General features: G+C 44.6%; 1 protein-coding gene across 4 annotated transcripts in view; it reads right to left on the reverse strand.

Moving 5' to 3' along the window:
- shank2 (SH3 and multiple ankyrin repeat domains 2) overlaps positions 1–26,479 on the reverse strand; it is a 314,619-nt gene that overhangs the window by 11,318 nt on the left and 276,822 nt on the right. Inside the window, exons 18-24 of one of the 4 annotated variants that reach the window (XM_023950553.1) lie at positions 19,685–19,820; positions 14,980–15,060; positions 14,880–14,888; positions 12,561–12,584; positions 10,733–10,845; positions 8,756–8,861; positions 4,137–6,633 (exon numbers count right to left, since the gene is read on the reverse strand). In XM_023950553.1, coding sequence (XP_023806321.1) covers positions 4,137–6,633; positions 8,756–8,861; positions 10,733–10,845; positions 12,561–12,584; positions 14,880–14,888; positions 14,980–15,060; positions 19,685–19,820 — 2,966 coding nt within the window. The remainder of the gene's footprint in view (positions 1–4,136; positions 6,634–8,755; positions 8,862–10,732; positions 10,846–12,560; positions 12,585–14,879; positions 14,889–14,979; positions 15,061–19,684; positions 19,821–26,479) is intronic. The other 3 variants (XM_023950561.1, XM_023950563.1, XM_023950566.1) reach the window with 3 other exon arrangements.

Raw genomic sequence — 26,479 nt, forward strand, 5'->3', positions numbered from 1 at the left:
ACGCGCTCATGTACCTGTCATCTCACCGGCAACACTTTCAAAACACCGGACCATGATGACAAAGTCTTCATGTCATCGCGGCAAACCTACGGTGCGCATGAATTTAAACGGCCCGTTCATGGAGGCTGACACGGAAAAGTGTCGGTATTTAAACGGGTGGGCGGGGTCACAGTGATAGCGCTGCATGATTGGATCCCAGTTTGCAGCAGGAAGCATTGGGGATGTGACTCTTCATCATTGCTGATGATGTTAAATATACATTTTTCTGATGCATGATGTTGTATTGGTTTGGTAACAGCAATAACAAAAGAGTGTTGCCGAACCAAACTTTCATTAGGGTCCATTTTCTGTGGCACGCTCTCAGCTCAGGTCACTCCACATGAGCTTAGAGAAGTTACTGAAGCTTTCAGGCTCTTTGGTAAGCTAAAGTGAAGTGTCTGAATCTGCCTTTTCATGGGCTTAGGTCTGTTGGCAAAGTGTATAAGTAACTGTTTAAGTATAAGTAAGTGAGTTAATAAATAAATGCATTTAAATGACAGCTTATGTGGTGTTAGCATTATGCTAACAGCATCGGTCTGACTGGTGCTCTTGTTGGTTCATTTACATAAAAAGAAAGCAAAGCATCAAACTAAATACCTGGAGGATGTCCTTACCCTTATTTTCTGCTTTTTATCTTACATGCGTTTTATATATATACTTTTTAATTCAATTTCCCATGATTAAAATGATTTTTATAAAAAATCCACTCTGATCATCCTTAGATCTATTTTCAAAGCGTTCCCAGTTTTTCATTAGGATTTTTTCCAAAAACCTTTGTCGTTTTCTAAGACGTAGTTTGTGCAGGGCGGCAGGCGTTTGAGTTGTGGGTGGGACCGTTGGTGCGGAGTAAGCCCGCCCCCACTTCCTGTCAGCGATCTGTTCACACGCTTTCCCACTAGCTGACAGCCCCCCACCTGAAATAAGCAGTGCATCAAAAAACGGTGAGCAACATCAGAACTATCCAGCCGTACGGTTCTGATCCACGACGTTCTTGGATCTGTGGGTCTGACAGTGAGTGGGGGGACATCAGAATGGAGCAGAGCAGGGAGCTTACATCCCACCCAGCTAATTTTGTTTTTCAAACGACCTTTGCTTGGTCTGCAACAATAAAGTAATATTCGGAAATGCAATTTTAGGCTGAATTGTTTATATATGTCCTTCATCGAAATCAAAAATGCTACAGGAACTTGTTAAAACACCAAAAGTGCTACTTTAATACGTTGAACCAGAATGTTGTGATATTTTTGTGCGTGTCATTCCAATAGGAGTCTTGTTCGAGGAACCAATACTGAAAGAACCACATTTTTTCTTGAATAAGGCAATGAAAATGAACCCTTATTTATCATATCTGTTAGATATAATTGAAATGAAATAGTCTGAAGCCTTTGCATTTGTGTCAGGTTTTGGTTGGAGTTGTCTCTCTGTCAGTCATTTTTAGAACCACAGCTGTTTCCATTTCTATTGCTCTTCCTCTGTGTCGGGTTTTTCTGTTCTTCTTTGTCTTCTTTCTTTCTCTGTGGGTTTTGTCGTGTTCCTTTCTTAGATTTCTGCCACCAGGACCGGTTTCCTGCATTTGAGCCCCTCAACATCAGTTCCTCCATTTCTCAGGTTGGATCATTTTATCAACCAGAAATCCGTCTGTTTTGTTGGTCGAATTGTTGTCGTTCTTTTGAGAATCCCACGTCTCTGGATTTCCCAAAGAGCCCAGAGAAGACGTTCAACTAAAAACGTTTGGAGCTGCTTTGACTGCACAGACATTATCTATGAAGGAGTTTTTTAACATGTTTAAGTCTTTGTGATGGTGACAGCTGACACAGAATTTAAATGCAACTTTGTATAAATCATTTGATCAGCACTAATCGATGCTTTGATCTTTCACACTGATTCACAGGGAATCATTTTACATTAACACACTTCTGCTCGGTTTTGTTGGCAAAACAACACAGTTTACACACAAGAAAGACTGTCAAGCGGACAGGAAGAAGCATGAGGATGAAGACAACCGTGAGGAAGATGCATCAGCAGAGAGTCAGGGTGTACGTAGTCAGGGTACAGGGTGTAAAGGTCAAAGGGCACCAATGTAAAATGCTGCCGTAAAGAAATGCAGGAAATGACGCTGCGAGCCCGAGCCCCAGCAAAGTGGAGAGCATCTCCCATAACTGCCATAACCTCCAAAGCCCCGCCTCCACCCCACCCCCCCCACCCCCCCCCCCCACACACACACACACATCTTTGATGAGCGATAGGATCCTTTCATACAAAATGCATGGCTGCAGTGAATTATTGAATGTGCTTTTTATTCACCTCTCAAAGGGGGAGTGAGAGTTAAGAAAGCAAGAGTTGGGTTTATTCAGGTATCCGGTCTTTCTCCTGGTAAGACGCCTGCAGGTCTGGAGCACCGAGCTCAGGAAATCCCTGCAACTTCTTCAAATGCAGCAGCTCCTCACCTTTCCCACCTCATCACATGATCGGTTTGTGAAGCTCCTGCGTCCAGTTCGAACATGTCTATCAGTCTAAACAGACGCATGAAAGCGCTGCATCATTCCAAAGCTTCTAAAGAGCCAGAAACAGCCATGAGAACTCAGTAAAGATGTGTGATGCACACAAGCCAGCGACTTCTTTGCCTTTCGGCTGCTTCCTTTAGGGGCCCCACCGTATCTCCTCACTCACACTATCCGCCCACATGCCCTCCTTCTTTACATCCATGAACCTCCTCTAGACCTCTTTCTGGGTAGCTCTGACTTCAGCATCCTTTTGCCAACACCATCACTGCTCCTCCTCTCAAACCATGACCATCTGCTTCCCAGCATGCATTTCCAGAAAATCTACCATGAGATGTTCCTCTGCTGGATTCATTGGAAGGAATGCATGAGTCCAGAGAGTATTCTGGGCAGGGTGACAGAATCGATGGAGGGACTCAGGGCTTTGACAGGTTCTTCTTGTGAGGAAGAACCTGTCAAAGCTCTGAGTCGGTGTGTAGTTGTTTGTAAGTTTGGATATTGCCAAATGAGTTTCTGTAGTGATATGATTTGTTGGTTGGGAGGGAGGCTGTTGGGTTTGGTTACTTGGTTACTTTTACACCTTTCCTCTTCCCCCACAGGTTTCTGGGTTTTGTTGTTGTAGTTTGGGGGTGGTCTTTGGTCTATTTGGGCTTTTTTTCCAGTTCCCCATTTGGTGATGACACCATCAGGTCATCACTGATTAACTCTGTTTCTTTTTCTGAAGCTGAAGTCCCCTTCTGTTGTGCCCCCCCCCTGTTTTCTTTTTTTTCTTCTCCATTTACTTCAAGACATGTTATGAATTTGCTGGGGATCTGTTCTTGTCTGGTTTTATGGCCCCCTTTCAGTTTGGCTTAGCTATGCTGCTGGAGGCCATAAGAAGGCTTTGAAATAGGAAACATTTGGTGCCAATCTGGCTCCAGCAAACAAAACAATCCAGAGTTGTGATCAAAATCCTCTTTTTTAGCTTTTCTTCTTTGGCTGTATAAGCCTGAATATCATTTAAAGTTTGTGTCTTCACAACTAAAGCACCTCCACTCTTCCATAAAATACATCTACCCATGAAAACGAGAAACAAAGACCTGATCCCCAAAACCTCAGTTAACAGACCTGAGCATAGATTTTGTCTCCAGTCATGGTTCATTGAGTTATTATGTCTTCTCATTCACTGTCACCACAGCTTGGTGGTATAATCTTCTACAGCAGATTTTGCTTCATAAAATTCAACAATGACTCTGTTTTGGATTTTTTTCACCTCCATACAGCAATGCTGTATATATATAAAAACAACACATTTTGTTTTTATAAAAACAACCAATCAACCAGCGGCATGCAGAGAAAGGGTTTTAACATCTGTTGAATCAAAATCAGCCAGAGGGAGGAGTCCTGATCCGTCACCACGGTGTAAATCATGGAATCGACCTTTTCAGTGTCATCAAAATGAGAACTGGATAACCAGCATATACCTGTATGTGCTCTCCACTTGGCTGCAATGAATCTCCTCCAGCTCGAATAAGTCATGGTAGCTCAAATATGAAAATATTGCAAACACAACTCAATCACATGTGAAAACATGACACTGAAGGTGTCTTGCTGTACCTGGTTCCAAAGCCCCCTCTGGTTCCTGTGGGAGAGTCCAAGTTCTCTCCTGGCTTGGCTGGCTTGTTCATGTGCTGCAGGATGGAGCTCAGCTCAGTGATCACTGTGTTTTTGGTGTCTGGTGTTGAGGGGGGACTTCGTAACTCAGGGGGCTGATCGCCCCACAGCTTGGACGTTCTTTGGGAAGGGGTCCTTGGGGAATCAGAGGACGAAGCAGGAGGAGGGGCCTGAGTTGGCGACCCATAGGACTCGGGTGGCTCTTCAATAAGAGTGTCATGATAAAGTGATGTTCTGTTGATGACGGACTTGCCCTTGGGCTTGGGAGGGACAGGGGGTCTATCCACCAGGAAGGCATGACCGTCTGCAGTGGCATAGAGGCTCTCCAATGCGCTGTCACAGAAGCCTCCTTCCGAAGATAGGGTAGAGATGCTGGAAACCGTGCTGGTAGTCTCCGTGTGCTGAGGATCACCACTGCTCCGACTGTCTACCTCCTCGATGCCTGAGTCCACCACCCCCGACTCTGGGTCATGTGGAGCTGGAGGATATGATGGAGGCATACTGTTTGCCATCCGCTTGTGTTGGTCCATGACAGGTGGTGGGGCATGTGGGTGGTAAGGGGGTAGGAGTGGTCCTCCGTTACGTCTCTGTTGCTGAAGCATCTCTGCAAAAGCACTAGCCTGGTCATCGGGAATGTCAATACTGTTTGCAAACTCCAGTGGTGGTGGGAGGGGCTCTGAGAATTCAAATTCTTCATCAATGTCAACTGAGGCCAAAGGTGGGGGTGGGATGCGGAAAGGCAGTTTTACTGGCTCCTCCAAGGATTCCCCTAAGGGAACGCTCCTCCTCCGTGATGCACCAGACTGGGCACTGGAAGGCAGGGCTGGAAGGTTGTGCGGGTTGGGATGGTTGAGGTCCTTCAGCTCAGATGGACGGTTGCTATCCTGAACTTCTTTCTCCTGCGGGATTGACTTGCTGCTCGTGGCTTCTGTGCTTGTGTGAACCATTAGCAGTCCAGCGGATTTGGGTTGTGATGTATCAGTCATGTCAACCGGTGCACTTTTCCTCTCCTCAACAGGACGATGCAGCCGCTCCTCTCGCGCGCCGTCGGATTCGTACTTCTGCTCTGTCATTTGCCTCCGAAGCCCGCCCCGGCCTGGCCGCCCCATGGTTGCTGTAGAGATTGCAGCGAAACTTGTCTCTATCCCAGAGCGCAGTTTGGTGTCAATAAACAGTGGCTGGTTGAGGTCTGGTTTATGACTCTGCTGGAGAGGCAGGGACTGGGCTTCATGCTTGGGTGTTTGCTGAACCTGAGGTGGATTTGTTGTCTGATTCTGAGAATGGTTCTGTTGCTCCTTCATGGCCCGGTCGCGAGCTGCCAACGCCAGAGCCAGCGGCGAGTTGGGGTCCAAAGGTTTGCCAGTGACAGGATGGAGGTAGGTCCCATTGGCTTTGTAGTGGCTCTTAGGAGGAGTGGCGGGGAGACTGACGGGGCTGTCTAGATTGGGACACTGGCCTGTTCTTGTGTTGAGAGGCTCCCGTACAACAGTGGGCTCAGGCGTGTTAAAGTCTGTCATGTTCCCACTCCCACCACCTACTGGGAGTCCGAGCTGTTTCGAAGACAGGGGAGCCAAAATCCTTCGAAGACGCTCATCACTGCTGAACATGCCCTCATCTATGGACTTTGACTGACGAAGGCGAGGAGTTGGTGCGGGACCACTCATTTCATCATCTCCTATGTCAATTGACTGGAAGGCAATGGAGTTTTTCTTTGCTTCTAGCCTTTTCTCACGATCCCGAACTGCCCCGGCAATGGCTGCAGCAAACGGATTGCCAAGCGAGAGTGGGTCCTCGGGCCGCAAGCCTCCACCCGCAGTGGGTGTGAGAGGTGGGTGTTCAGGGGTAGTGGGCTCGATCTCCATACTGCTACCCTGGCTGCTCTTGCCACTGCTGCTCGTGGAGGGCTCCTTAACAATGATGGTGGGGATGGGGATAGAAGAGCACGTTCTTTCCACAGGTGTAGTGGGCATGGAAACAGGACCTGAGGGACTTGATGGCACGTTGCATGATTTCTCTGGACTGTCCTCAACGTTAGACTGCTTAACTAGCATTCCCTTCTTTCTGGCAGGTTTTGCTGGCACGTAAAGCGTCTTATTACCGATCTCAGAGTATGGGTTCTCGGGCACTGGGGTACGCCCTCGACTCCGTATGCTCTCAAACTGCTCAGAACTCTGGCGGAAATATCCACGTCTCAATGTACTGACATCGGTGGTTTTGCTGATGGTGGTCACTGCATTGGGCGAGTTCTGGGTGAAGCCTGATCGAGTGGTGCCATAGCTCTTAGTTGTGGGGCCAGGAGTTGAGTTGTAGGCAGGTGGTGAAGGGGGTGAAATGGCTGGTGGAGGAGGGATGTCCTCTGATGTGTCTGGCATTGACAGGCTGCGGGAGAATTTGAGCAGGGGAGGGGTGAGGAATCCCTGTTTCTCATCCTCCGAAGTGCCTTAGAAAATAAAAGAGAAAGGAAAATACATGAGGACGACCACCCTGTTAATGGCCTCACAGGGCGCCACACGACACATCTGTACACGTTATCTATCCGTGTCGGTTAGGGGTTCTGAAAGGTTCAAATGACCGGACAGATGTCCAGAATTTTCTGTTGACCTGAGCTCACCAGCAGCCTTAGCAAGTGCGTGAAATTCCTTTTGGACCAGACAACATTTATTTTTTTAGAATCATGAGTCAAAATTGGTTAAAACAATGCGGGACAGTCCAATAGCAATTAATATCTTAAAATGAACTAATACATAGTTTCCTCTCCCCTTGATAACACATGATGCACTTCAAGATTAGAAAAAGCCCAAAAACTGTACCTACAAACTAACAAAAGAAACATTAAAATTGAACAAAAAAAAATCAATGAGAAGATAAAGGCAGAAAAACAGTAAACCCCCAGAGTGCCAAGGTAATGCAAAGAACTATGCAATCCTGAGAAGCAAAGAAACCCCACAACTTATTTTAACAATAGTCAGTTGATAGGATCAGATTTTAGAAAGTGAAAACTAAAATAGTGACTCATGTTTTTGTCTGTCTCCTTGTTCTGTCATTGCAGCAGATTATCTCTCGGTCACAGATGATGGTCTTCTCTCTGCTTCTTCTGGACGTGTCTTCCTAAAAACTTCTATTTCTTATCCATTTTCACCTTTTGTTTGCTCAGTATATGATTTACACAAAACACTCTTAACTGTTGGTCAACTACTTGGTCTGTTATACAGTAAAAACAAGGCCTTAACCCTTGTGCTATCCTAGGCACTTTAACATTGGGAGTTGGGTCATCTAGACCCACTAGACAGTGCTCTGAACCTTTTTTCTTCAATGATTTGTGATCTTCACTGGTGTCCATGGATTACATGAAATCTTTCCACCTTTATCCACCTTTGTCATGGTAGGGAGAACACGCCACTGGAAGGGGGGGGGGGGGGGTCATCTAAGAAAGCACAAGGGTTACTGAAATGATCCGGTCTGAAAGGTTGGGAATTGTGATGTCTTTTGCTTGAAGCTCTGTTTCTTGTTTTTTAACCCTTGTGCTATCTTAGATGACCCCCCCCCCCCTTCTAAAAAAAACAAACTAAAATCAACAAAATGCCTTTGACTAATATTGATTATATTTTATATTATAGTGTATTGTAAACAGGCTTAAATAAAAGGAAACAGTCACTATAAAATAGAGAATATTAAATAAAATGATTTCATAGAAGACAAAATAGTGATTAATAAAATACATTGATCAATACAATAGATACATACTGTATCTACTTAGAGCAAACAGATTTTCTTAGTACCGGGCCGCAGACAAAAGAAACTGCATTCACTAACTTTGATTATTTCCGTTCTGTTTATTTTGTGATTCTAAAGAATGTTTTCTTTTAGGAAATTAACGGATTCTGTTCTGTCTGTGTCGACGCGTCACGTGACTTTAAGCTGCTGCTCGTAATTCAAACGCCCAAAGCTAAAAGGCTAATGAAAAACAGACCAGAAAAAACAGAATTGGGAAGAGCACGCTCTTTCCACAGGTGTAGTGGAAACAGGACCTGAGGGACTTGATGGCACTTTGCATGTTCTCTCTGGACTGTCCTCAACGTTAGACTGCTTAACTAGCAGAAACTAAATTTCTTATTGTAGCATTTTACTGTGAAAATAGTTTTTCAGAAACCGGAAGCTAAAAACACTTTACCTTTGGCCCAGCTCGGACCGGTCCGTGAAACTACTGTCTGACATTAAACCGGTTTGTTGCCTGAAAGAGGTTGAAGCCCACTGTTCTATAGAACATATTTCTTTCTTATTTTGTATAATAAGAAATTCCTGAGGCCATCAGACCGAACGCTTTGCTGTGTCAGTGACTTCCTCTGCATGATGGCCGTCAGCTAGTGTGGTAAAAGTGAAGCTTCAGCATCCCCTAAACTCCTGACACTATCAGCTGAGAGCTCCTGCTGTCATCTGGAGCCTTCTCATTCATCTATAATTAGCTGCAAAATGGATTCAGCACACAGAAAGTTCCTGGAGACTTAATAGAATATTGCGATGAGCTAAACGCACAAAGGACATTGTGTTGATGTGAATCATACCTATGGACTTTTGCTTCTTTATAGTGCCCTTCTCAGGAAGTCCCAGGAAGGCTCCTGGGACTGTGGGCGGCACCACGGGGACTCCCTGGCGGTCATGGTACAGGGACTGGAAAAGGACAAATTCCCACATCATACATGCAGATTTTCATCTAAATGATAAAACAAGCTTAGAATCTGTTCAGATGAACTTTTGACCTGACAGTCATTTTTGTCTTCAGTGGATCTTCTGTTCAAATTCAACTCTTTACATACAGCCATTTCCTGTTACTAAACATCCCAAAGTGCTTCCCATTCAGTAAATAATAGAACCGTAACAGACATGCATATTATTCAAAAACAAACAGGAAAAGACAGTCCATAAATTTGGATTATACCATAATCCAGGTCAATACTCCATTCTGATGGCTGCTGGGTGTGAATTAAAAAGTGATACCCGGACGCCTAAAAAAGTAAATAAAAGAACTACAAACTGGATAAATATTCATTTCTTCTGTAAGTGACCATGGTATAAGCGGGTTGATGGCCTTGGAAGTGTGCATTATCAGAAACTAAGACACGACGTGGAAGCCTGATCCGTCCTCCGCTCCGTGGCGGACCGTTCAGGCTTCCACGTCGTGTGTTAGTTTCTCACTTCGACCCTTACTTCAAACAAGAGGAATATAAAAAACATTTAAAAGCTAAGCTATTAAGGTGCATTTTAAGGTTTTTCTTAAAAACCTCCACCGTGGATGAAGCCCCCACGTCCTCAGCCAGGCAAGGCCCACAGTGCTGAAATGTGGCCTCGCTGAGGCCTCTGGTTTGAACCTTGGGGACCACCGGCGGGCCTGTACCTGCAGACCTGAGGGCTCTGGGAGGGTCACAAACTAAAAGTAATGATTACCGGATGATTTCTGAACAATAGCATCATGTGGCACAACACTGTCAGCTTTACACAGCAGCAGAAACACTGTGGGGGAAAAAAGGTGAACTTGTGTGTCCGCGTCTGGCATTTTTGCAGACCCATGACATCTTTTTTAGTTTGCAGAAATCCCTTTTAGGGGAGTTTCTTTTTCAAATCATATTTTTCTCCAGTGAAGACTACGTCACATATCCCAAAATTACCACCGCACAGCGACGTAAATGCAAGTCCTTCAACAAATTCGGCTGGTGACCACGCAGCAACCTTTGTTGATTACACGCCACTGTGGAGGTATTGAGAAAAAGTTCAAGTTATAGGGCCACTAAACGATTTTTGGACATCGGTCAGGGGCCACCCGGGCACATTTGGAGGTCACATGGGAGCAGTCCAGTAACAGGCGAGTGGCAGGAAAGGAAGCAGCGGGATAGCAGACTGATAGGAGGGTGTGCTAGGCCCCCAAAATCGTCTGATGATCGGCCGATTTCAGACTGCCACCCTCCTGCCACCCCCTGCCTTCGTGCCGCAGTCCCACTGCCACTGTCCGATTGTTAGAAAGGGTATGGCGGCAGAGCGGATACTCGGCGAGGGCTGTTGACAAGGGCCGGGGCCGGAGGTCAATCTGCCGATTCCGGCCACCGTGGGCCCTGCATATGAATGGGGAGCCGGCATTGATCCAACACAAAACTCATTATGGCGTTGATAGCACCACAATGACTGCAAGACCTGCGTCATGACGAATTGTGGTCGATGCTGAGAAAAATACGCAGACAGAACATTGGACTTTCTGCACTACTTATAGAAAAAGAGCAACACGCACAAGAAGGGCAAAGAAGAAGAAGTTTCTCAGTGAGACCGTGGTGGTAGCGTAGTGTTGCTCGGACAGTATGGAGACAGTTTAAACACCCCTGAACCACTAGGCAGCTGGCGGCGCTTGATAAGGACATCCACCGTTCGGACACATTTACTCATCGTCCAATCGGATCTCCTGCCCGCCGGTGGTCTGGCTGCCAGATGTTTGCTTTGTTTTCATTTGAGGACACATGCTTGTTAATCCCACACCTCTGCCAGGTTTTACCTACATTCATGTCAGTGGGCGTAACCAAGCAGCGACTGGAGGGGCGGGGTTTGATGGTGGCGATCTTTGTGTCCACAGGTGAGGCCTTCTGGGCGTGCGTCATTTCCTCCACTTTGTCTGCAAGACAAACTGAGCTGTAACACAGAGCAGCAGCACAGCAGGGTCAGCAAGCTTAACCTGGCAGAGCCATGTTGGGTCAAACACAAGCTGGTCATCCACAGCCCCCCCCTCCCCGCCCCCCTGCCCCCCAAGCCTCTGCGAATAGTGCATATCAAACCAAACTCTGCTATCTCCAGCAGCAGGGAGGGGGCTTAATGAGGACTCCCATGAAATATGTCCAGCCTTAGAAGCCGTGCAAGCCTTGTTCCACGCATTCAGGCCCCTGGGTAGCGCCCTCGTCTAAGATGGCGTTCCATGGCTGCCATTAGTTGAATGAGAGCAAAGCTACCTGAGCGAGTGTTTTCAGGCACTGAGGGAGGAACCTTACAACTGCATGGCTGCAATCCTGACTGGGGGGCAGGACGTCCGTGTTTTAGAGGTTTTAATAGAAAACAGACGGCGGATGTAACGTGGATTAAAACGTTAACGGACGGCCAAGAACAAGGAGCTCAGGAAGTGCAGCGGGTCTTTTTGTGCTGTAAGTTTTTCTTATGTGAAAAACCATTTCACAAGCTCAGTTGTTCAGTGATTAAGGGATTTCTGCTGGTTTCAAAGAAACAGCAGTTAGGGTGCGTCCAGAGTTGAGAAAACTTCGTCTCAGAAGTACTTTAGAGGATTTAACAGCTCCAAGTAGTGATGATAAACCACCATGTCTTAATTTAACTGTAGATACCAAAGAAAATGAAGCAGTAAACAAAGATTCATTTTATTCTACATGGGTGAGATGCTGCTCCATGGTTAGCATTTGTTAACCACGTGCTAATACACACTTCCTGTACTTTGAGTTGTGTAGTACTTCTGTCTTGGGTTAACTAAACTCGCTCAGTTATCTTAGCACTCGTTCAACGAATGGCAGCCATGGTTGCCATGCTCTAATGTCAAACAAGCCATGAGCGTGAAGTCTGTCAAGTTCGCCGCGGACATTCTAAGCTGAATTTCGTTCCCCTGCAAGGTGAAAAACGCGCGGACAGCAAATTTGGCAGACCAAAACTTCTCTGGAGCGTGATGCCACCCTCAGATAGTGCTAACTGAAAGGACTTTAGCTCACAGAGGCTACATGCTAGCTCTCATCTGTCTCCCTCTGCGCCTCAAACCTGGAGGATGTGGAAAGCTACCATGCATTGAGAAGTGATTACTTAGAGTGACTTGGAAAACAATCCTCTTCTTCTGCGCATCTACACACAGAGGAGAGGAAAGGACCATCAATGACCTCAGCTGTAGTAACACACACACAGAACAGCAGAAAGATTGCAAATTTTCTATCCTCCTGCATCCCGGCTGGATTGATGCAACAGCACACCGTCAACATGCAGCACGGTTGCCCTGGAAACCTGTCTGTGAGTAAAGTATTTCCTGGAACAGACCTCCTCCACATTACACAAATACATCCAGAGAGAAACACAATTACACACACAAGCCTGCAGCACTGCAGGAAATGAAAAAAGGAAGCAGCACAACACACAAACATGCAGGACTGCTCCTTCGGTCAGCCTTCCTCCAGCAGTCACCAAGGTGAGGGACACATGCAGTCAGAGCACAGGTAGACAAGTCAGTCCGTCTGCAGCTTCACTGACTGCAAACTCAACAAAAACGGAGAGTTCATCACAAGGAGTGAAGGTGTGGCAAGAAATCACATGAGCAGATCAGACTGGAACATGCCTGCAGCAACTTACCACCTTTCTTCTTCCTTAGAGTGGCTTTAAAAGGCGATGAAAAAAATATTAGAGCCTTCTGAGCATCTAACTTTACTCAACGTTCCCCCCAAAAGAAAAAAAAAATGTACCCAAATATTTCCTCTGTTGGAGGACATTCTGTTATGTTAGGAGGTAATGTTGAAAAAAGTGGCATTTTTACTTCAACTAACTTAAATGCAGTCTGATTTAAATGTATCTTTAGATGTTTTCTGTGTTGGGGGGGTCTGTTGCTTTAAACGGGAGCTCAAATCTGAGCATGATAAAAAAAACGGTTTATCTTTTCCTAAAGACAGGAATGTTGTAGAAGTGGGCGGAGCAAAATATGGGTGACCCACTTTTAGCTTCATTTTCTCAGTTCAGGCCTTCTGAGATGACCCCCCCCCCCCCCCCCCATTTGCTTACATCTGAGCTTTCTTCTTCTCCAGCTCAGCTACAGCTGAATCCAGGAGATTCAGAGAAAAATAGAAGCAGAGAGGGAGTCTTTCAGAGAGAAAAAGGTGAAGACAGACACTCTGATGTTTGACTGTGACGGTCGCCTCGGAGGTTCTGCTAAACGTTTCTTTATCCTGAATTTGGCTGCTTTGAGTTACAGACAGGACTCTACGTTCGCTAGGGGCTGCGGCCGAACGGTCGTCCGACGGAAGTTCAGCAAAAACTTGTCAAGTGAAAGTTGAAGATGTAAAGAGTTTAAATTCAGGACCTATCATTTTCCCTGTGCCACAAATAGAAAGTCTTTTTGTAATAATCCCTTGATCTTAAAATCGTTTGACTGACGCCCTAGCTGCTTCTGGAGGAAAAACCCAGAACATTAATCTTAGATAAAACCCAACATTCAGTCCTCTTCTAGGAAACAAACGTGTCATGGAAGCAGTGAGAAAAGTATCTGCACCCATGACTCAATCAGTTTTTAATACCTCTGGCTGTTTCCACAATGAGCCTTAAATAAATGTCAAAACCAGAGACGCTTTTAAGCATTTATTTTTAGTTACGCTACAGAATCGCTTCCATACCTATGGGCGTCCTACGGGCACTTACACATCACATGCAAATGCTGTGCGTGCCTGTGATATGTTACTACGCTCATATGCCGTCCCTTAAGGTGTCGGTACGAGCCTCGAGGGAACTGCAAGACACCCCTGAGACACCCCGCCACCGTTCCTCTCTACGACCCTCCACGGACAACCCTAAAACCCACCGCGCCCGTACGCTGGCCCGTCTGCGGTGCCTCTCCGTTTCATTGTGTGGGAATACCGTCTCATGTCCGTCAGTTAGTTTACATTGACTCCGTTGCGTTTCCAGTCCGTCCAACCCCCCCTGGTTCCCAGAGGAATGGTTTGTCCTGCCACCTCCGTGACGGGTAGCTCACCAAACGTAAGCAGTCAGGCCCCATGCACTCTCCTTCCTCATGGGGTCACTTTAAAATGAATGTTTTGTGTCCTAAATGATGTCATGTTTTTGTACTTCCACAAGTGAGCTGCTTTCGTCCATGGGAAAGATGGACGCCCGTGTTATCTGCGGTGTTAACGTGTGTAACCATGTGGACACGTCACCTTTAATAGAAAAGGAAATTTTGTTTTCCAACAGAAGTTTTCATTTTGAAGCCCAGTTCCCCTGCCTTTTAAAGCTTGAGTTGCGGTGCAGAAGGACAGACGTGGAACGCAGACACAACTGAGGCGATGTAAACATTCTGGTCGATTAATGAGCGTTCTAATTCTTTGTGCCAACGCACAAAGACGCAGACGGACCAGTGGAAATCAGCCTCAAGGCTTTAGTGTTTAGTCCTGGTCTGTGTCCACGGTGGTTGTGGATGTGTCCTTATTGAAACCTTCTGCCCTCCCAGGTGCTGCGTGAGGATTTATGAATATTTCACACTTTCTGTTCCGATAAAACATTTTCCAGAAGATTGGAGTAATTTCTTAGACAGAGGTTGAGACTCTCCACCATGAGTGATGATGATGTCAGAACCAGATTGCATCTGAAGGTCAAACCCAGCGAGACATCTGACGTGGTGAGGAAGTGCTGGAGTAACAGTAAACATGTACTGCAGGGATCTTCTGAGCAGAGCAAGCAACCGGACCAAAGACATGTTCCCACATGAACATCTGGGCCTTTTCTCAGCGGTGCAGAGACCAACAAGCCAGAGTCCTGCATGCGTGACGGCAGCAGAGGACAGGAAACAAGGCGGCAGGAACTCAATCTGTCCATAAATCCAACAGAAATGAGCAGCGAAAGCTTCATTCAGCCGCTGCAAGCCGGCAAAAAGCAGTCAGGCAAAAAGCAGCCGCATCTACTGCTTACCTTTGTCCACTATGGAGAGGAAGAGGAAGAGGAAGAACATGGAAAGATGCTGTTAGACTGAACGCTGCTGCACGCGAAAACCTAGAGGAGATGCTCTTACCCAGTTCCTCCAGCTCTGAGGTCATGGACTTGGAGCGCATGGACAGCGCTGTGGTGGGGGCTCTCTTGGGGGGTGGAGGGGCTGAGAAAGACAGAGACATGGACTGAGCGCGTGCAGGTCATTTTCTTTTCAATCAGAGCTCACTGCCGGTGAAGACGAGGAGAAACTGAAGCTGAGGAAACGCCGTTCATGACGTCCTTCACCACATCCACGGGGAAAGACGAACCCCCCCCCCCGTATTAGCTCAGTAAAGTTCATAGTGTCTGTAGTGTTAACTGACTCCTTAGGTTCTTCTGTTATCAGACACAGTTGTGGTTTTTTCATGGCAGCATCACTGACTGCAAGGACCAGATTGTTTTCACAGTTGGAAAGATTTCTGCGTCTTTGAGTGAAAATTTGACCCCCCCCCCACCCCCCACATGCGTGAAAAGTCACCAAACACACCTAGGACCCGTCGAAAATGAACTTTCAGCATGAACGACACCCCGCCCATGATGATGACATCACAGCAAGCGATAACGTAAAATATGAATGGGCAGAAAAACGTGTATGGTGTCAAAAACACAGACGTGTCGGGATATCCCATGTTTTGAAATCATTATGGGATGGCCACACGACCTACGACTTGGCGGCAATTTTGAGAAATGGCGATTTTCGCGTTTTTCGACAATATGGGAAAATGACACTTTTGTTAGTGCGATTTTCACAAAATTGCACAACACACCGCCAGCTACAAACAGCACATACGTTTCATTGACTTTTGACCTTGGGAATAGGGCGCCAACTTGAACTTTCTCCCCCCCAAAAAATTTACTTTCAGATACAAACGCAAACTCGTCCTTAGATCCTTATCGTAACTTCTCGGGCATCAATGGCAAGCTACTGTGGAAAAATTGTTGGAATTAGAAGTTGTAGATTTTGAACGGCGTGCGCGTGGCGAATTCGCAACTGTTGGGATCTTAGCTTGTTCACAAATTTTTTATCGGAATGTCATAAAAAGTGAACATGTGATTCCCCGGCCAACGCTGAACAAAACAATGTAACATACAATCTGACAGTGTTAAAATTGTTGGTGTGGTAAATAAAAACCCTCACAAAAAAAATTGCTCACTCAGCTATAGTGAAGAAATACGGAAATATTTTTTTAGAATCGACTAACGAAACCAATATATCCTTGTCAGGGATATTCAAAGGATGTTTTGAAATCATTATGGGAAGGCGACATGATCTACGGTTTCGGGGCCAAAATGTGTGATTTGGCGATTTTTGTGTTTTTGCTCAATATAAGAAAATAAACTTTTTTAGAGTGATTTTCACCCAATGTCAGACACATGTGGCTAGCTTATATCTACAACCACCTCTGGAGTTTCCTTGATACTTGACCTCTTCCTGAGGTCAAAGGTCGCAGTGGTAGTACATTTAGCCACACACAGCTCAGTAAGCCTGACAGAAAGAGAGAAGGGGGAATTGCATGTGCGTAGTGGCTGCCCAGCAAGTGGGGTCGGGTCAAAGGTGGGTGGTGAGAGTAGCGATGCCTAGACCCGGGCGACAAGGGCGGCGGTGGTGCGTAGAGGCTTGCGGGAAGGGCGGGTGGCGCCTTTCTTTTTTTTTTTCTCGAATACCTGACGTCTTCGTCCGTCGAAACATGTCAGGTATGTGTGGAAAAAAAACACAACCATGTCTCATAACAAAAGAACCTGAGAAGTCACACCAACATCCCACCAAGAAGAAGAATATTTACAAAACGAGCTGACCATTTCACTCTGAAGGTAATTTTACCAGAATAAGGAAAACTTCAGTAAGACACGGACATTTTGGAAGACTGTATGAGTGGACATCACTGCAGATCACATATTCTTATTTATTTGGGCTTCATTTCTCTTTTACTGGACAAATTAAAATTCAAAGCCCCATTGGTTGATAAGAATTCAGTTGTGGATTCTTTAAATTAAAAATCAAATTTTCAAATTGAATCCCTCTTTACATAAAACAGCAAATTCCCAATTTCATCAAATATATATTTTCTGCTTTTGTTGGAAGAATTCTTTGTTTTGAAGACACAAATGTGAATCAAAGTTCAATAACCAAACAGTTTGTTCCCCGTTTCACAGTGTGGACCAAATAAACACCTGAAGTGAGTGGGACAGAAACCTGCTGAACTGTCTCTACCTTCAGCATTTTCACTGAACATGAACAGGAACAAAGTGTGGACTGCCCTCAATTTTCTATATTCATCTTCGATTCCCTGCAAATGGAACATGTTTCTGCTCTTTGAATCTGTTGAGTTAACTCTCCACAGCTCTCTACTTTAGACTTTCAGCCAAATCCATGGTCAACAGAGACTCCCTTGAATAAAGATTTGGTCTGTTTGCTGTTGTTTCTGGTGCTCTGTGAGGATTTTTCCCTTTCTTTCCTGGGTTGGATCTTAAGGTTCCATAGAGATGTTTGTGTTTTTGTTGTGTTTAGGTTCATCTGAGTCAAGTTTCTCATCCCTTCAGAATATTTCAGGCCAGATTTTGGTTCTCTGTTTCAGTCAGGTTTTGTTGAGTTTCCTTAAGCGTCAGGTTTTGGTTGACAGACTCCGACACAGGTCCACGGTCACAGTGGGAGCTGCCCGGCACATGTGCAGCTGTGGACTCGGAGCAGTTCCCCTGCAGCAGACGGGGTGAAGAGCTCACTTCAGGGGCACCTCAGCGGGGGGGTGGGAGTGTGGATTTTGCCTATTGTTCGGCCAGTAACCAGTTATTTTAGATCTTATTTTAAAAAGGAAACTCTCCTAATCTTAAAAGGTTAAACGTCAGCAGGAAGTGGCTGGTCAAGGACGTGCCTGACTGGCCTCAGAGGCGCTGTGCTCCGAAACATCACCGCAAAATTTTCTTTATTCTGTGATGCCACCTGATGAACTGAAGGTGTTTTGCATGCAAATGTTCTTTTATCCCTTGTGCTATCAAATGGGGTCCAGATGACCTGACCCTTACATTGACGTGTTCTCCCTACCATGACAAAGGTGGATGAAGGTGAAGAGGATTTCAAAAAAAGAAAAAAAAACAGGCCATCTTTGTTCTAATTCTTTCCTGTATATCTTTGAGCCTAACGCGGACGCTGCAACAACCCAATTTCCCAAGCTGGGATCAATAAATCTTCTTTACCTGATCTTATCTTACATAAAAACTAAACCCAGGTGTTTTTGTCCAAACTTTTTCCGTGATTTACGTGCTAATTTTTTAAGAACTGCAAAAGCAAAGATCTGCAAACAGAGTGGGTGCTAATTCAACCAATCTGCTTATGAAAAGTATAAACTGAGCTGCACTTATAAGTTAAAAAGCCACAATAGCTGCTTTTCCCAAGACTATGAAATTGCACAAATGGGATTTGCAGTAATAAATTTGCCTCATGGAAAAACCTCGCATCTATCAAAAAAGGTTTGTGAGCTTGGAAGAGGTGGTTTTTGAGGTGTAGCCAATAGAAACGCTTCTTTCATTTAACCCTTGTTCTATCCTAGGCACTTTAACATTGGGAGTTGGGTCATCTAGACCCACTAGACAGTGCTCTGAACCTTTTTTCTTCAATGATTTGTGATCTTCACTGGTGTCCTTGGATTACATGAAATCTTTCCACCTTTATCCACCTTTGTCATGGTAGGGAGAACACGTCAATGGAAGGGTGGGGGGGGGGGGGTCATCTAAGATAGCACAAGGGTTAACTGAGTCACATGACCAACAACCGGATGGAAAATGGCTTCTAAGTCTTGGGTGCTGCACAGCAGGCGCCACCAGACGTCCCACAGCGTCACACAGCTCATCCAAAGTGTAGCGTGTCATGTGGAATCGTTGGATCCACAGATCCTCTGGAAAATCACCAACCACTATTTCCCGAAATGGTTTCATCCGTAGCCCCTCCCACATGTAAGGAGCTCGCCGCTCCACGGCCTGAAGAAGACGCCGACGTCTCCTTTGATAGTATCTGAATGTATCTGCTGTCAATCAAAGGATTGCTCACATCTGTTTTTAAATGATTTAGGACTACAACAGTTGTAGATAAGTTAAGGATGCGTCTACAAACTGCATCACTCAAACACGCTGGTTCACTGTCAGAGAAAGAGGAATGATGTCAGGGGTTTTTGGGGAGTTTGATTCAACTATAAAGAGTATTTGTGATGTTGTGAGGATTATTTTTGGTGAGTTACTGAGAAATTGATCATGTTTTCGTGTGAACATGGGATGTTTTCGTGTCCTCTATTGATGCCCACCTGCCTCTGCAGCTTCAGATGGATCACCGTCAAGGCGAAGCTCAAAGCTCAGAACAGGCAGAAAAAAACCTTTTTTCTGCATCACCACAAACAAAAATAAAGAACAAAACAGGCAAAATTGTGACGCGCACATGAACAAAACGAATGTTGTCAATGTTATGGACACATTTTTCATGGGTTTTGATGAGCAGATGAGGTTAGAGCCCAGCCTGTTTGGGGTTCTGAAAAAAGTTACAACATAACCACAAAAATAAATAAGAACGGAGAACACCAGTGTTTCTTTCTTTATACACAAAAGAGGAGAAAATGTTTTCTTTAATTGAGTGCAGAACGCTTCCCTACATTAGTCATTGTTTTCACAGATTCTGTCCAGTGACGCCGGTAGGTGAAACAAATGCAGGAGACAGACTCAAAGGCATCAGTCGCCGTTTGTTCCGCTTGCCGTCACATTTGTACCTTTTTTGCGTGCTGTGTCCTCCGGGTCCAGATTCCGGCTGACCGTCACCACCTTGATCAGGAGCCGGTTGCCCCCCTGCCGGATCATGTTGACCACCTGTCTGTGGCCCACCTTCACCACATTCTCCTGGTTTACCTGCAGAAAACAGGACAGCCTTTGGTGAACATAACAAATATTTCTAACGTTGTTTGTTTGATTTCTGATCAGAAAATTGTGTTTGTATTGATAGAAACAGTCTTCAGGTTGTTACTCCGTCTCGCAGCGGCATTCTGTCACATACTCAAAAACTCAGCAAAATTTGCACACACCTAGTACACACCTTTGGGCAGAGGCCCCCCCCCAACCCATAAATAAATGAATAAATGAATGACATCACAGCGGGTAAAACATAACAAAACAAATTGGGGCCAAAAAGCTCTTATGGAGTTCAAAACATTTTTCAAAATCCTCTAACAAAACCCAAACACACACATGTCAGGGATATCCAAAGGAATTTCAAAATTATTATGGGATGGCCACAGGACCTAAAGCTTGGTGGCGCCCATTTTGTACAAGCTACCAGGTTAAGTCAAGTACACAGCTGAGGTTTTGATTTTGATCTTTGAACTGAAGACGCTGCCATCCTGAATCTTATAAAAAACAACAAAAAGTCAACTTTGCTTCCTAACTGCTCGAACATCGTTGGGAAGTCACTTTTGGGAAGTCACTGACAAAATGTTGTTCTTGAAGTTTATCATTTTTACATAGTGTTAGCTTGACGAGCTAGAAAAAGGGGCGTCCGCCACTGTTAAATCTGCGCAATAAAGTCAGAATTAAATGTTCAAACCAACCCTGGGATGGATGTTCGTTGTAGAAAGGGCAGCACGACATGAGAAAAACTCACAATATGTGATATTAGTGATCAATATTGCAATGACGATATAAGTTGTGATGCATGAACTAATAGAAAAACAACCGAAAACATAGTTTCCATTTCACTGCAACACTTTAATTAATACACATAAGATCCCATTGGTCAACAACGTGAAGGCGTCCATCTGATTGGTCCATTGTATGAATGGATTTATTTGATTCGTTAAACACTTCAAGCTGCCATAAGATTGTTTTTGCACATTCAAGGGAACCATTTATGTCAATTTTCGCCGTCTTTTGGGATTTGCGTATTGCACAGCTTGATATCGCGATAACGATAAATTTGCGATTTATTGTGCAGGCCTAGCTGTAGCCAAGTTGGGGAGGAGCAGACACTTAAAAGTCGTGGTTGGTTGTGAGTTTGAGCCGCCAGTCAGAGATGATGAACAGTGCTCCACCTGCTGAAGTGGCTAGTAAAGCCGCCAAATTGAAGTTTTACCCGCATTTAGCGGGTGCTAATTTAGAGCCCTGGTTACTGACCTAAAAAAAGATGTTTGTTAGGATTGAGAGTTTTTGCAGTGTGTCCTCGTAAAAAGTCATGTCACATCAACCATCAGCTTCTGCGCTAAGTCATACAAGCAGTTAAATGACATCATCCCGCTAACGGGTTCATGTCACTGGAGGTGTTTTGTAAGAACAAGCTAGACCCACATCAAACTCTCATATCATGACATGTTTGTAGCAGATGTAACGGCTTTGCAGAACTCATCTAAACCTCTAAACCCAACTTCAGATCAAAGCCCACGACCCAAACTTTTACACGAAGCCTGGATCAAAAGTGCATCGTCTACACAAGACCAGTTGTAAACAAAGATCCAAACAGTCAAGACAGAAAATGATAAGAGTCGAAGGTTAAAAAAACTCGGAGGGTCGAAAATATTCTACATCTGCAAACTCGTGTCTCTCCAACAATTTGCAGAGTAGTTTGCGTCATCATCAGCTCTCCTCCTCACTCCAATCATCAACATAGATGCTCTGTTGCTCTTTAGAAGCAGCTGTTTAATGTTTGGCACGTAGATTTACATTTGCTCTCGGTTTCAGGCTGAAGACAAAGTCCTTTAGCATCGACCGAAGTTCAATCAAAAACAAAAACCCACGGTGAGAGGAAATGGTCGTCTTTGGTCTTCATGTGCATTCGTTTATCTTCATTACTGTAGGATTCGTGGCGGCGGCTGCCGTCAAATTAGCATTTTTAAGGCAGCCGCAGTGTGGGGGGCTTCTTTTTCTCTGCGCGCCCACGTGTGTGTAAGTGCGTGCACGTGGGTGTCACCAAACACCAGCGGGCCACGTTGTCAGAACTGAACGTGGCCCGGAACCAGAACCATGGCTGTGCAGGTCAGCAGGTGCTGCACACCCCGCCTTGTACGCCCATGTGTCGAAGTGTCCTTGGGCAAGACACTGAACCCCACCTTGCCTCTGGTGGGAGGTTGGCGCCAGTGTGTTCGGCAGCGGAGCCGCCATCAGTGTGTGAATGTGTGTGTGAATGTGTGTGTGCATGGGTGAATGGGACTGTGACTGTAAAGCGCTTTGGGCCTTCGTAAGAAGGTAGAAAGCGCTATATAAGTATACGCCATTTACCATTTACCAAGGATGGTTTTTGGTCTGATCACCGCTCATCCCACCGTGGTGAAGTCATGCTGGACCGCTCTCCTCATCTCCCCCCTCCTCCTCCAGAGGGGCGTGGGCAGGAGGTCAGATGAGGGAGGGATAGAGGGGCAGAAAATACATGACAGCAGGAGGGAGAAGAAAGCAAGATCCTTTCTAATTGAACTTTAGATCTTGCAAAGTCCGGCTTTACATCGACGCATGTTTTAATAATTAGAGGCCCCATTTCCCCATGTTCTGCACATAGTCCCTCATAGGCCTTATGTAATCTGCTCTGTCTTTTCATGTATTATGTAACCACACTGGAAGGATGGACTCACAATGACTTGCACACACTCATGTGAATCTGCACACACACTCCTGCCAAAGCCTGTTTGGATTTGTAGAGGGGAAGATGCTGGCGAAGCTTTACGAGGAGCAGAGCTGCGTTTCACGGCGCTGACGACATGGCAACAAAAAGATAAGAGCCTCTTCATCTTCAGGGGTTTCTGTTTCAGAGACCCATTTCATGGATGTAGGTCATTCTCTCTGCCGTCATCCTGGGATCAGGGTGACGCCGTTTCTGTACCAGTCTGGAGACCTTTTCCAGTTTTCTTTATGGGAATGGACGTCATACAAAAATGAACGTTTCATTTGTCTTTAATCCTAAATTTGAGACCAAGTCTATTCATCTGAAACTACGCCTGCAAGGATAGAACCTCAGACGTCCAGACACAGAAGAATGAAGACGGAACAATCCTCAAATGACAGTTTGGTGCCACAAGAGCGCTGGTGTGCTGGTCCAGATTCAGGCAAAGATGCTATAACCCTTGTCCTATCAAATGGGGTCCAGATGACCCGATCCTTCCATTGACGTGTTCCCCCTACCATGACAAAGGTGGATAAAAGTGGAAAGATTTCATGTAATCCATGGACACCAGTGAAGATCACAAATCATTGAAGAAAAAAGGTTCAGAGCACTGTCTAGTGGGTCTAGATGACCCAACTCCCAATGTTAAAGTGCCTAGGATAGAACAAGGGTTACACACATTTGACTGCATGGCAGCTCAGGTCTCCTCCCAGCAGCTGAACACACAAAGAAAGTTCTGTGCAGCCAAAGAATCAACTTCACTACTAAAGATTATGAATTGATGCTCTGAACATGAGATCTTTGAAACTGAAATGAAGTCTCTGAAACAGCAGAATGGCTGTAAACTTTATTTATTCATCCATCCATCCATTCATCCATCCACCCATCCATCCATCCATCCATCCATCCACCCATCCATCCATCCACCCATCCATCCATCCATCCCTCTGAAATACGATTTGGAATAAAAGGAAAGTTTTTCTGTTTAGGCTCTTTTGGCATCATTGAAGAGTAGCATAACTGTTCTATCTGGAGTAACTTGGGCTGATCAGCTGTCTACAAGATGGTTGGTCAAAGATTCAAACATCAACTTCGATAATCCTTATGTCCTTTAAATATTACCCCACACTGCCCTCATTTGGAAAATACTTGTACGGTGTTTGGATAAAAGCATCCGTTAAAATGACTAAAATGAAAAATGTTACCAAATTTATTGAGAGTTTTTCTCAAGTGACAGAAGATTTCTGTCTGTCTGCCTCCATTTGCAGCTGTATGTGAATATGAAGTCCTGCTCCTGCATCCAATTTCCAGCTGGAAAAGTTGGAATGTGGAATTTGGGTTACTGTAGTAACTGTTACTGATGTTGTAGGAAAGAGCTGAAGCGTTTTTCGTGTCTTCTAGGGATTGACCCAATTTGTTTTCACAAATGACTCCATAAAAATGGTGATGGTTTCAGAGAGTTGTGTGCTAAAGCCTGGGGGCATCGTATTTTCCTTTACTGTGGAGGACAGAAGTATTTGATCCCGTCCTGATTAAGTAGATTTCTCAACCTTTGAAATGATTTGATTTGAAATGGTTTATTTCAAGCAATCAAAGCAACAATAATGCACAAAAAAACACAATCAGCAGTCATACATTCATACAAAGACATATCGAGTTTAGGATAGCTACACATTAAATCAAAGATTGCTTAAAAGGAAGCAAAATTCTATAATCCCACCCCTGTTATACCGTACCATTTTCATTACATGATGTATGAGATATCAATGCCTTACCAACGCAGTTTCAGGTCATTAAGAATATTTAAGTATCAATAAATCACATGACAAAGATGAAGTATGATCAGAAATAACACTAGATCAGGAAAAATAGACATAACACTGTTTCAGAAATCTTCATAGCACATATTGATCAAGAATCAAAAATATGTGTAGATTTTTTTTCTTTCATTAGAAAAATCATGACTGTCTAGACATATTAAAAATTAGACATAACACTGACAACAAACTAAAAGAAACAGACAGTCTGTCATCCTAGTGGTAGGTTCAGATACAACAAAAGATAAAACACTTTAAAAAATCTACTGTAAAGAATTTATATACATTAAGTAGCATTTCATTGACTGACATAAGTATTTGACCCCTTTGTAACCAACAAAAGTGGTTCACACGGACCAGTTAGACTCCTGTAGAGAAGACACCTGTTTGGACTGATCACCTGTAGAAAAGACACCTGTCCACAGAATCAGTCCATCAATCAGACTCCAAACTCTCCAACATGGAAAGACTAAAGAGCTTTCAGTGGATTTAAGGGAGACGATTGTAGACCTGAACCAGACCGGACTGGACTACAGAACCATCAGAAACAAGCTGGCGGTTAAGGTGACAACTGCGGGTGCAATTGTGCCACAACAAATAACATGACCCTCAATCCACCTTTAGGTCTGTGGCTCTAAACCAGATGTGACCTGGTGGGGTTTCCATGATCATGAGAACAGTGAGAAATTATCCTAAAACAACACGGCAGAACCACAGTAACCACAGAACCGTGAGTGGTTACGCCACAACCGTTTCACATCTTGCTCCCAAAGTCCCCCTGCTTTCAAAGACACACATGCAGAACTGCCTAAAGTTTGCCAATGAACACCTGCATGATTTAGACAGTGACTGGGAGAAGGTTCGGTGGTCAGATGAGACCAAAACTAGGCTCTTTGGCATCATGATCATAAGTGATCATAAGTACCCCATCCCCACTGTCAAGCATGGGGATGGAGGCATTATGCTTAGGGGTGTTTTTCTGCACAGGGCTACTTTACCGTGAGGATGGGTGGAGCCATGTATCATCAAATCCTGAGTGAGAACCTCTATCTCCCCACCAGAAGGCTTAAAATGGGTCCTGGATAGGTCGTCCAACAGGAACACGACCCAAAACATTCAGTCAAGACAACCAAGGAACGGTGGCAGAAGAAGCAGATGAAGGTCGTGGAGTGGTCCAGCCAGCCTCTGGACCTCAATAGAAAACCTTTGGAGAGGGCTGAAGCTCAGGGTTGCCAAGCAACAGCCACCAAACCTGAGTGATTAGGAACCAGAAACCAAGCCCATTCTACAAACAATTTATTTGATCAATTCAGACTTTTAAAACTTTATGACCTTGTGGATTTTTACACCACACAACTTCTATACAGAGCCAAAAAATGAAGGAGGAACAAACTGAGGGGATGTAGGAACTTCAAGATCCAACTGATAAGAAGCACAAAGAAAGGTTTCTGTGTGTCGCTGTGTGGCACTAAACTTTGGAACGGGTTCAGTACAGAGCTCAAACAATGTTCAGATATCCAAATATTCAAGAAAATGTAGAAAGAAACTCTGATTTCAGGATATGAAGATAAGAGGAATTAAGGATCAACAGCTGATTGAATAATTCCAAATACATGCGTGTAAAATGTGTAACTATCGATTTTCTTTGTTGATCTGCAATGTGTAGCAATAATTACTGGTTTAATGTGATCATGTGTTTAATGATAATCAATGATTATTACATAACGGTTACTGGTTACTGAAATCATGAATGAATGTTTTCTGAAGATAATCAATCATTAATCGGCACTGGATTTAGTAACTTGAAAAGAACCTATTGGATCAGAACCGGATCACAAAAACTGTAAAACTATCAAATGAATGAACTCAGTGGGGGGGGGGGGGGGGGGGGGGGGGGTTTATATAAACTCATTTCTTTTCTGCTACTTTTCAAGCAATAATTCAAGCTCTACTCGACTTTAGTTAATGATAACTACATTTACTTAAGAAAATGTGATTTAAGTGACTTTGTCTTGTTTTTTTTTTATCAATGCATTTCATCATTTCTGTAATGACTTTGATAAATATGTGTGATTTATTTTATTTTATTGATTACAATTAATGCTTGAAAT

This window comes from Oryzias latipes, chromosome 3 (assembly GCF_002234675.1).
Source record: "Oryzias latipes chromosome 3, ASM223467v1".
NCBI classification, from domain to species: domain Eukaryota; kingdom Metazoa; phylum Chordata; class Actinopteri; order Beloniformes; family Adrianichthyidae; genus Oryzias; species Oryzias latipes.